This window comes from Pseudorasbora parva, chromosome 16 (assembly GCF_024679245.1).
Source record: "Pseudorasbora parva isolate DD20220531a chromosome 16, ASM2467924v1, whole genome shotgun sequence".
Classification (NCBI taxonomy): domain Eukaryota; kingdom Metazoa; phylum Chordata; class Actinopteri; order Cypriniformes; family Gobionidae; genus Pseudorasbora; species Pseudorasbora parva.
In genome coordinates, this window is record NC_090187.1 from 30885982 (window position 1) to 30898072 (window position 12091).

The 12091-nt window shown below is 40.5% G+C and overlaps 1 protein-coding gene across 1 annotated transcript in view; it reads left to right on the forward strand.

Moving 5' to 3' along the window:
* cdh13 (cadherin 13, H-cadherin (heart)) overlaps positions 1–12091 on the forward strand; it is a 486341-nt gene that overhangs the window by 123259 nt on the left and 350991 nt on the right. Inside the window, exon 2 of the mRNA XM_067420253.1 lies at positions 680–800. Within this exon, the coding sequence (XP_067276354.1) occupies positions 680–800 (121 nt within the window). The remainder of the gene's footprint in view (positions 1–679; positions 801–12091) is intronic.

Here is a 12091-nt window from a genome sequence, read left to right on the forward strand (position 1 = left end):
AGGGTTCGGTTAATAGAATACGTTGACATTAAGATGCAAAGTTACCTAAAGTCAAAAGATTTTCTTTTGGGGGACCATCAAAATAAAGTGTTATGCAGACATTCTATTAATATTCTAATGACTGGTAGATGACATATAGTTGCAAAGTTACTTATAGTTAGCAGAATGTCTAAAGAGGACTGTAATAACGTTCGTAGAAATGGGAAGGAAGGAGGCGGGATCCGGCGAACGTTCAACAACTTTAATTAAATAAATAAACAAAACGAAAGAAACAAAACGCTGACGACTGCACGCACACACATAACAAATCATAAACAAAACTCAACGTAAAGTCCAGGCCTGGTCCTCTCTCGTCCTTGACTGGTGTCCCTCGTCCTTAAATGCCTCCAAGCTCCCTCATGAGAGGACTCGAGACCGGTGTGGCTCGCGGGTGACGCTCTTTCGCAATCACCTCCCCGGTCTCACTCGCTCCTCCATGTCTCCACCTCGCCACATGGACCATCGAAATAGTGTAACCATATATTTACATTTGAGTTACAGCTGCACTGTTGTAAAAGCAGTCATTATTTATATAAACCCGCTGTATGTCAAATAATTTACTGTATGTGTATATGTTTGTTTCGCAAAATGTTGCCCCCTTTATTCAGTAATTAAAAGGAAATCTTTCTTTCCATTTCAGGTTGTGGTCACTGGAGCGCAGGAAAAAGAAGAGAAAGCTGAATGTGTACCGGGATTTCAGGAGAAGGAGTACCAGGTGGAGTACAGTGGAGGGTTCCTCAAAGACCTTCCTCTGCTGCAAGGTACGGCAATGATGTCATCAGCGGTGAATGAAATGGTTCAGGTTTGGTTGGGGAATTTGGGTATTTTTGGCTTTCTCTTGCCTCTCTCTTGTCTGAGCCACATGTGCGTGCCAGCTGGAGAATGAACAGTTCTCGAGAGCCTCTGGTGAATGTTGATTGTTCATTATTCTCATTATCATGCGCAATACTTTTTTCATTTATTAAAAAAAGAGAAGAAAAAAAAGCTGCAGTGTCCAAACAAAACATCAAAATGATCTAGTGCTCATACATTATTCCATTTGATCGTGTGGATGTTTACAAAGCCTTTGTGATTCCCGTCTCTTTCAGCATCTGCTGTTTGTAACTGTTGCACCAGTGTATAACTTTCAGCATAAGGATTCAGACCATGCCTCCATCCAGACAGATTATGTCTGCGTCATATTTTTCAGAGGCAGTTAAGACGCTTTAGAACGGACAACACATACTTTTACCTCGTCAGACAGGAATCCAGCAGAAAAAGAAAAGCAGAAAGTGAGAACTGCTAACAGTGGAGTCATTCCTCACAGGTCTCCACGTTCACACAATAAAACTCTCCCGGGATCCCAAGAATCAGAGTGATTAACGAAATTACAGTCTAATTACACATTAAGCATGTACGTCCCCACAGGATACTCGTACACTGCCTTGCATGAAAAAGGCATCACCACGAGTGTTTTGAGAGCAACAACATATTAATCAGTTTTCCAGAGAAATCATAAACAATGTGTTGCCTGGTGGTGTTGTAACCCACCCACCCCGAAAGCATAAGACGAGAAATGCCGAAAATAAATTAAAAAAATGCAAATTCAATCCACTATGTGTTGTTCACCTCATAGATGTCCAGAGGTCCTGTACTGCATGTGAATACAAATCAGACAGGGGACCAAACATGCTGCAGAGGTCAGTGCTGCAGTGAGAGCGGGCAGACAGTGGCTTCACTCAAGCAGGATGGAGTGTGAGGTGCTTGTATTACACTGATCCCCACTTGGGGAAAATTCTAAACGTCATGTGAGATGGTAGTGGCGGAGTATCGGTACGCAAAATTGCCTGAATGGGTTACTGGTTGGACTAAGCTGTAGCTATCATTTGTGAGAAAACATTTCCTCGTCACTGAGGGAAATTCCATGTTTTCACTGTTATACGGTAGGGGGCGCATTTTACACATCTTTACACAACTCATCTTAAAGCGTTCTGTATCTTCTAATCAAAACACATGCGAAGAAGATGCAGAAACAACAACCCGTTCTCACTCCCAATGCGCCAAAATCTGAAGCATGGTCAAGTGCCTTCCACGTCACAATGAAGACGCTAAAGTAACCCCTAGGTGTCATTTTTTCACGCGCAGGGTGCTTTATTGATTTCAGTGAGAAAACGTTGGCATCGTACGCAGGCGTGTTTGGCATGGGAACGTTATAGTCATGATAAAATTATATTGGGTTATGATTTTGCTATTATGACATGTTGGACTGTGATTCTCAATGAAATCAGCCAGTATAATTTTATTTTCACTTTTTAGACACGTTTAGAACATGTAACCCAGCCCCATCCCATCCCTAAACCTCTATTATATGATATCAAATGCAGGAAATAACAGGCAGATACGACTGCATGCGCAATTTATTAAATTGATTAAAAAGTCAAAATAGTCCAAGTGCTCCGAGACCACACGATTGATTTGTGTGAAGAAAATCCCCAAAAACGTCTGAAGATCATGCGCACAACAAATAAAAAAACGCCCGTTACGTCAGATTTCATAGTGAAATCCCACTGGCTCTCGTGTGTCTTGTCTTGCCAAAGAGTCGTGTGTATCATTTGAATGAGATATGAATGAGTGGATTCACAGAGCAGCGGGATCATCATTTCAGCGATTCAGCGAAACATTAAGATCAACTCTGCTTTACATGAAGATATCGCATGACTTCAAAAGACTTGGAATGCAACATGAGTTAATACTTTTATACTGTTTTTGGTCAGTTTTCGCAATAAATACCTGTAACTGTATTTATTTGCCTGTTATGTGTTCTATATTGTTTAGAAGTGGGTACGTTTAGGGTAGGAGTTGGGTTAGTTGCTCCAAAATATAAAAGTCGCCTCTAAATATTCATAAAATCATGTCTGCTTTTACAGTTATATATATCTACAGTTAAATGCGTCTTGATCTGATGCATTGGACAAAAAAATTAAATTAATGGAGTACCTGTGCGTCGATATAGTGACGCCTGGGGGCACCTTTAGCGTCTTCATTTAACGCGGAAGGCACCTTGCCTCAGATTTTGACGCCTTGAGAGTGAGAATGGGTTGGAAACAAGCAATATTATCTGTTCACACCCTTAGTAATCATATGCATATTATACGATCACTAACATTAAACAGCATATAAATCAAAACTGCCTAATGTTACTGAATGAAATGTCAATCCAAGGCGAGCTATATGACTAGACTCAATCTTCTCCATCTCTGTTTTGATACATCATTCTGAAAATGATTTGGATGTAGTATTTGACGCAAAAAGTATTTTTTCAGGTTTTTGCTCAAAATGTATCTTTTTTTTAATTAAACTTACCCACATTCAATTGATGATAAAAAAAAAAAAAATTCTCAAGCTAAAATGAAACAGATTGTTTTGTTTCTTTTAATATATATCATGTTCAGATATTCAAACAACAAACTATTCTAGGAGTCATGACATTCTTGTGAAAATTATCAAAGATGCTGGCGTTGGCTGGAAACAAAAAAAAAGAAACACAGATCTAGCCTGGATGCCAGCCGAACTTAGCCCCGCCCACAATTTTTTTAGGACGGGCAGTTCGGTCTGGCATCGCTCCATAGAGGAGTAATTATCTCCGAACAGAAACTGTTCAGACCAATGAAATCATCAGTGCGGGCTTTAGACGATGACGGACAGATGATAAACAGTAATGTAATCATGCACGTCATCAAAGGGGCTTGGATTATATTTACTCGGAGAGCTTGTTTGTATATGCATTCACCTTCCTAATTTCTCTCAGAGATGATGATCATGTTGGGTAAGTACTCTGTGTATCAATAATTTTATTTTTTTTACAACACCGGTTAAGATCGTTTATTCCAGCGCGTGTGCAGACAGGGTTGCCAAGTTTTTACAACAAAATCCGCCAACTACTAGCCCTAAACAATAGCTTCTCGGGGGGTTCTCCGGGGGAAAAATGGTGTTTTGGGAGTAAAATGTGTGTTATTTTGACAAGATTGCCTGCTAAAATTCGCACTCATCGGTCTATATCACATAATAGTCGCTTCAACCCTTGGACATATAAAACAACCACGGAAAAAAACGCAGACTTTGCAACACAGTGCAGTTGAGCTCTGTTGACATTTGACAATGCGTCGCTTCGTTGCTCTGATTGGTTGTAGGCAGGGATGGAAATTAACGTTTTTGTCCACCGGCCACTGTGGCTGGTGGATTTCAAAATCTACCAGCCACTCCATGTTTTTACCAGCCACTTTCTTGTTTTTAACCGACAATGTGTAACTGCATGTGAAAAATTAATACTACAAGCTCTACAATACTTAAGCAGTTTATTTAATCTCAAGTCTCAATGAAATACTGACATTTTCTCTATCTCTCTTATACACTCACAAACCATGAACTGATATACATTTCATTAAATGAGTAGGGCTTTGTGCGCTTCTTTTTTTACCTGGATGTAAAAAAGTTGGAGTTCTTGGCTATAGACTGCAGGCCATTCTATGCCCCTAGAGAATTTGCCTCCGTTATATTTGGTTGTGTGTATATTCCACCTGAAGTTAACACACGGGAAGCGCAGTATATTCTAACGGAGCTGATTATAAACATTGAGGATAAGCACCCTGACTCTCTACTACTTGTTATGGGTGACTTTAATGCATGTCATTTGAAGCATGATCTGCCCAAATATAAACAGCTAGTTAGTTGTCCGACTAGGGGAGGAAATATATTGGATCATTTTTATTCTGTTCACAAAGCAGCATATCGTTCACTTCCCCGTGCCCCTCTTGGGAACTCAGATCATGGTTTAATTCAGATGGTCCCCATCTACAAACAAAAATTAAAACTAGCAAGGGCGGTACAGTATACATCTAAAAGATGGACGACGGAGTCAATTGGGATGTTACAGTCTTGTTTAGATACCGCTGATTGGGAATCCATGCGTGCTTCTTGTGACTCTTTGGACTCATATACTGACACTGTGTGTTCATATATTTCATTCTGTGAGCAAGCTTGTATTCCCACCAAAACTGTGGTAAAATATAACAACAACAAACCCTGGTTCACAAAATCCCTCAGGCTGCTCAGGGAAACCAAAGAACAGGCCTACAGAGAAGGGAATAAAGATGAATATAGACTGGCCAGACAAAAGTTAAATAGAGCTATTAGGACAGCAAAAAGTGCCTATAAAGTGAATATGGAGGAACAATTTGGCATTAATGACTCTTCTTCTGCTTGGAGGTCGTTGAAGAACTTGACAGGCTATAAAAATAAAAAACATCAAATCACTACATCTGCTAAACTGGCCAATGAATTCAATGTTTTTTATAAAAGATTTGAGAAATCTTCATGCCCTCAACCTTTTCCTCCCGGGGATGTTACACGCAGAGAGGGGAAGTACATTGGCCCTCAAGATCAAGTAATCTCTGATACTGACATTGGAATTGAGGAGAAGGATGTGTATCGGCTATTTAGCCGACAAAATATAAGGAAAGCGAGTGGCCCTGATGGGATTTCACCTGCAACTCTGAAGTACTGTGCTAGTCAGCTAGCTTCAGTTTTTACGGACATTTTTAATCAATCAATTGTTTTATGCAGAGTTCCGAGTTGTTTTAAGTCATCAATCATTATTCCGGTGCCGAAGAAAAACAAAGTGGTGGACCTAAATGACTACAGACCAGTGGCCCTTACATCGGTGATCATGAAATGTTTGGAGCGGTTGGTTTTGTTACATCTTAAACCTATTACAGCTCCTCATCTTGATCAACTACAGTTTGCTTATAGGGCAAACCGTTCGGTAGATGATGCGGTCAATTTAGGACTGCATTATGCTTTGGACCATCTTGACTCTCCTGGCTCCTATGTAAGGATGTTGTTTGTAGATTTCAGTGCAGCCTTTAACACCATGCTCCCAGAGCGACTGTGGGAGAAGCTGTCACTGATGGGAGTAGGACCATCTATGTGCCGATGGATTATGGATTTTCTAAGTAATAGACAACAGTATGTACGGCTTGGCCAGCACATGTCTACTTCTCAGACTACTAACATTGGAGCACCTCAGGGGTGCGTGCTGTCACCTTTTCTCTACTCACTGTATACAAATGATTGCACTTCCAATCATGGTTCCACCAAGCTGATTAAATTTGCAGATGATACTACATTAGTGGGCCTTATAAAGGGAAACGACGAGTCTGCTTATAGGCAGGAAGTTGCTAAATTGGTTGGGTGGTGTGATGAGAACAACTTGGAGCTTAATCAGCAAAAGACTGTGGAAATGGTGATAGACTTTCGTAGAACACCTACCTCCCTTTCTCCTCTAACTATCAAGAGCTCCGTTGTGAAGAGGGTGGAGTCAATTAAATTTTTAGGCACTGTTATTACAAATGATTTAAAATGGGAGGAAAATAGTTCCTCCATTCTTAAGCGAGCCCATAGTGGAATGTTTTTTTTGAGACAGTTAAATAAACTAAACGTTTCTAGCTCTGTTAGGTCTAGATTTTATAGAGCCACTGTGGAAAGCCTTCTTTCAGCATCCATCACTGTCTGGTTTGCATCTGCATCAGCCCAGGCAAAGGTCAGACTACAGCGTATTGTGCGCACAGCAGAGAGGCTGACTGGACAAAGGCAGCTGTCACTGAATGACCTGTATGAGGCCAGAGTAAGGAAGAGGGCGGCTAAAATTGCTGCTGATCTGTCCCATCCAGCAAGTGACATTTTTAGGCTGCTCCCTTCAGGAAGAAGGTACAGAGCAGTGAGGACAAGGACCTCACGCCATCTAAATAGTTTTTTCCCAAGAGCCATTTCTCTTATGAACAGCTGATTGTGCACTATTTTGGACTATTTTATTACTGATTGATTGTTTTAGGCATGCCTTTGCAGCTTTATGCATATATGTTTGTGTGCTTAGTTTGTGTGTTACTGATGGCCATATCAAATTCCTGTGTATCTGCTGATGCATTTGGCGAATAAAGTGATTCTTATCTTATCTTATCTTATGTGGCATTTGGATGATTCGTGATCTTTTATGGCTTCCAGGTTTTTAGTCCCAACAATGAAACTATTCGTTTTGGCATTTTCTGAAGCGTGTTGACGACACACCGAGCAGAACATTGTCAGTAGGGACGCACAGAAATAAAATTCTTGGCCGAAACCGAAACACCAAAAGAAATTATGCCAACTATTAGTACCATTGCATTTATGGCTAATGCTGTGACTGTGTAACTTTACTAAAAATCAAGGCATTGCGATTGCATAAATTAATATTAAAGTTTCAAATATTAATCAATTACAAATTATGCAAATATTTATTTAGCACATTGCAACAATCCACAGTATAAAATATAATTCAAACTAAAATGTTTAACTTGACCTCACTCATGTGTACATTTAATAATAGCTAATGTACAGGCCTAATGGCCCGCAGAAAGGTACAGAAATTCAATAAAGTAATCAAATGTAAAATAACTGCATATTTTAACTGTTTAAATTAAAGATTAATCCTTATTAAACTTACAAAAGCTATTCAAGAGCAGTGAGTGATGTCCTTTTGTTTGACATTAAACAGACAGCAGTAAAGGCTACTGCCCCTTTAAGACCTTTGCAGGGATATGCTCTTCTTTCTCGACTGTACAACGTTCACTTGAGGCATATTCAGACTATGTCTGCTTGGATACTAATCAAGATGGACATGTTGACATACTTTTTGTGTGAGTTTGTCCATTTAAGCTCAAGACTTGAAAGAGAACTCAATATTTGCACGATGTGAGACGAGTGCACGTTCTCGGATGATGCACAGTGACGGATCTTCTTTCAGCGTGCGCGAGTTCGTATTCGCGTCTTCTGGTACTACATCCGGGTAATGACGGCGAAAACGACTGGTCATATTCGGACATACGGCTGCACTCGCATGCATTGAACAAAGTTTACAAAGAGGGGAAACAGCATGCTATTTTTATTTACCCGCCACGGTGGCCGGTAGGTGAAGCGAGTTTACCCGCCACAACTCAAAATCACCCGCATTTGGCTGGTGGCGGGTGCTAATTTCCATCCCTGGTTGTAGGTCTATCCAATTGGTGTCTTTCCTGGTTCGGTTGAAACACGCCTCATAATCACAGTCCAATGGAGCAGTTTCAGACTCATATTCTGACTAGAATTGAGTATGACCACGTCAGGCTAATACAGATCCATCTGTCCATCCATTGTTCTGGCTTGAAAAAGAAGAAAAAAAGTTTTATCCTTATCAGTGTTGCTGTCCGCTCTGTTGCTTAAAGGGATTCCCTGGTGTTAAGACTTGTATGGCTTAATATATGCATGTTTGAGTGTGTTTTAAGTACAATTAGCACTTAGCTAATTAAAAAGCAACTAATTGGTTTTGTTTAACTCTAAAACAATTTTCGAGTTGCGTTGTGGAAAAAATATCTAGGGGTAGCATCAGCTGATTGCCGAGTGCAACCATTCTACGTCATCAACCTAGAACGCAAACAAAATGGCGCTGCCCATGGTCCAAATATAAAATAGATTTTTTTTTTTAAATAATGTAGATCTTTAATGGGTTTTCTACTACATATTTCAGTAAGAGACATTTATTTATTTATGTAACACCAGGGGATCCCTTTAAAAATATCAACAATCACAGTTCGCACTCGGGGCTACTTTTAAAAATGTACTCGCATACATTTTTTTCCTTTTTTTTTTTGCAAGCTCTGACAAGCACAGATTGTGGAAGATGGAGAAAATTACATGAAAATGTGTAAATGAGTGAAGATGTACAGGTTTTCATTTCTGTGAATTTTTTTTCTTTTTTTTCCTAGCATTTCAGACAAGTTGGCAGCACTCAAAAGACAGTGACATTGCTAAATTAACACATAGTTTTATACAAATGTTATGCACAATATGATGCTGTTGTGACTGCCTGAAATTTTCAGAAGTCAATTTGGTCATTGCATTTAGTTGTCATTCCAAACTCTGTGTTTATTTTGGAATATATATAAATAATTAGACGTACACTCCTGAGCAAAATCTTAAGACCAGGGGATGCATTTCAAGTTTTACACATTTCGTACATGTGGACCATAACCGGGTTGTAAGTGCTGCTTCAAAATGCCAAAAGAAGAAACAGGAGCAAGAGACAAAAAATAGAGAGTAGGCAATTTATTGAAAACTGCATTTAAACTGAAACAGGCCGTTCATCAGCTGATCAAAAGTTTAAGACCACAGCCTTAAAAAGGTCAAATCTGCACAAAAATATGGCTTTCATGGCATTGTCCTTCAAGCAGTCATATTGTCAAGATCTCCTGATGACAAAGGCAAAAGGCGTTCTCTCTTTGAATGTGGCAGGATTTTTGAGTTGCACAAGCAAGGCCTTTTGCAACGCGCCATCGCTGCTGAGGTTGGACGCAGTAAAACCTGAGAGTTATGGGACAAAAAAGTGGTAGACCCAAAAAGATTTCACCTGCACTGATCTGCAGGATCCAGCGGGAAGACTCAGGTTGATCCTCAACCCATATTAAGGCTCTTACTGATGTTGACTGCAGTCCAATAACCATAAGACGTCATCTGCTAGAGAAGGGCTTCAAGAACAAAAAACGTCCTCAAAGGCCACGTCTCCTCCTACGACACGAACTTGCCCGTTTAGAATTTGCAAGGGAGCACCAAACATGAGACATTGAAAAGTGGAAGAAAGTTTTACTCTCTGATATGAGAAAATTTAACCTGGACGGTCCTGATGGCTTCCAACGTTACTGGCATGACAAGGAGATCCCACCTGAGATGTTTTCTATGCGGCACAGTGGAGGAGGCTCCATCATGATCTGGGGTGCTTTTTCCTTCAATGGGAAAATGGAGCTTCAGGTTGTGCAGGGGCGTTAAACGGCGACTGGCTGGCTGTGGATCTGTTGCAGCGGGCATCCCTCTTGACCGAGGGCCCCCGTCTGTGCGGTAATGACTGGGTCTTTCAACAGGACAACGCTGCAATTCACAAAGCCTGCCTGACGAAGGACTTCTTCCAGGAGAATTACGTTGCTCTTTTGGACCATCCTGCGTGTTCACCTGATCTAAATCCCATTGAGAACATTTGGGGATGGATGGCAAGGAAACAGTCGCATCAAGTATGCCGAAACGAGTTTTTGAAGTGATCGACAAGAACGGTGGGGCTACTCACTACTGAGTCCTTTTTTGACACGTTTAGTACTGTTGTGCGTTTATTTTGGGCTATGGTCTGAAACTTTTGATCAGCTGATGAACGGCCTGTTTGAGTTTAAATGCAGTTTTATAAATAATAAATAGCCTACTCTCTATTTTTTGTCTCTTGCTCCTGTTTCTTCTTTTGGCATTTTGAAGCAGCACTTACAACCCGGTTATGATAACAAACAAAAATAACGACTTTATTCAACAATTTCTTCTCTTCCATGTCAGTCTCCTACACTGTTTACATAGCACTTCTGGCTTCTACGTCAAAACGCCGCTCACTATTGGCCAACGCTATTCACGTGAGCACAACGTTGCATGCATGTAATGCTGATTCAGGAGCTGGCCAATCAATGGCCAATACTGAGCCGGCATTCTGGCGTAAAACCCAGAAGAGCTGAACTGTGTTTACTACGTCAACAACGTAGGAGACTGACATGGAAATTTTGTTAAATAAAGTCGTTATTTTTGTTTGTTTGTTTGTTTGTTTGTTTTTTGCGCACAAAATGTATTCTTGTCGCTTCAAAATTGTATAATTTGTGTTGTTCGGAACAACATAAGTGTGAGTGAATAATGACAGAATTTTCATTTTTTTGGGTGAGCTAACCCTTTGAGGCTGCTAAGTGTCACCAGAAAGATTTGTGTTTTAACAGAAAGGTGTGTGATTTGATTGGTTAATCAGGCTCTGTGGGATCTCTTATGATGATTGTCAGTCCTCGTTCATAAAAAAGAAAAGAAAAAAGAAAGCATCAACAACTGTTCCTCTTGATTGTCACAATTCACTGGACCGTGTCTCCTCAGAGATGCACAGTAATGTCTTCAAGCCTTTCTTCGACTCCTCTGGGATCGGCAGTAATGTCTAGCTGGCAATGCTTCGGGCCCCACTGGGAATCTAGTAACTCTGCCAAAGTGCCTTTATTTTCTGTCTCGTCTTCCCAAATTGACAGTCGTGTCAACAGGTTGCACAGTAAAAAGAGGAAGAATGGGCAATGTAGTCTGCCAAAACATCACTGCGGATACTGCAGTTTGTGTGACGATGAGTTTTTGTGAACGTTTGTGTTTGCATGTGCGGCTGGGCATGACTGTTGAGTTTGCACACAGTTACCAATTTTTAGCTGGTTTGACCGCTGTGTTCCAAGTTTTTGTATTTGGGGAGAGCTATTGATCCATGTAATTAGAACAGTAAGAGTGGCGGCAGTCCTTACAAAAGATCCTTTCCTCTGAATTTCAATTTACTTAAGCTACAGAACATGATTACACTGACATAGCAGACCACTCAACACCATTAAGCTGACAGACGAAAGCACAGTCATCAGGCCCAAAAAAAAAAAAAAAATGCAACGAGAAGTACCACTTTTTCCAATGGAAAAATATATATTTTATCACCAATTCAGCAAGATGGCCAATCTCGCCTGGAGTTTCAATCTCTTATTCTATTCTATTCGATAGGGAAGGGCGCTGAGGCATTCTGTCATCTAGGGACCCAGCGATCCATGCACATGGAGACAGAGCTCAGTTCCGCTTTACTGAGTCACCCTGTAACCACTGTGCACTTCTATTACCCTGAATATGCTCCTGTCAGCACAGCACAACACACAAAACGCACTCACTTACGTGCACAACTTCGCACGTGGGCAAATAACTTTCCTAGTAAACCGAAATATAAACGATGGCATTGCCATGCTATGTTGTTTGCAAAAGCGTGATCATTCAATCAGAGAAGTATGCTTGCATTTCATGAAGCTTATTTGTTGCAAGCTCTAGGCTCAGGAACCTTGCAAGCTGCTACACAAGAAAACTAGCCTGGGTGTTCTCATTTTGTATTTATAGATTCATAGATATTTGTGTAGTTCAGGTATTCCCT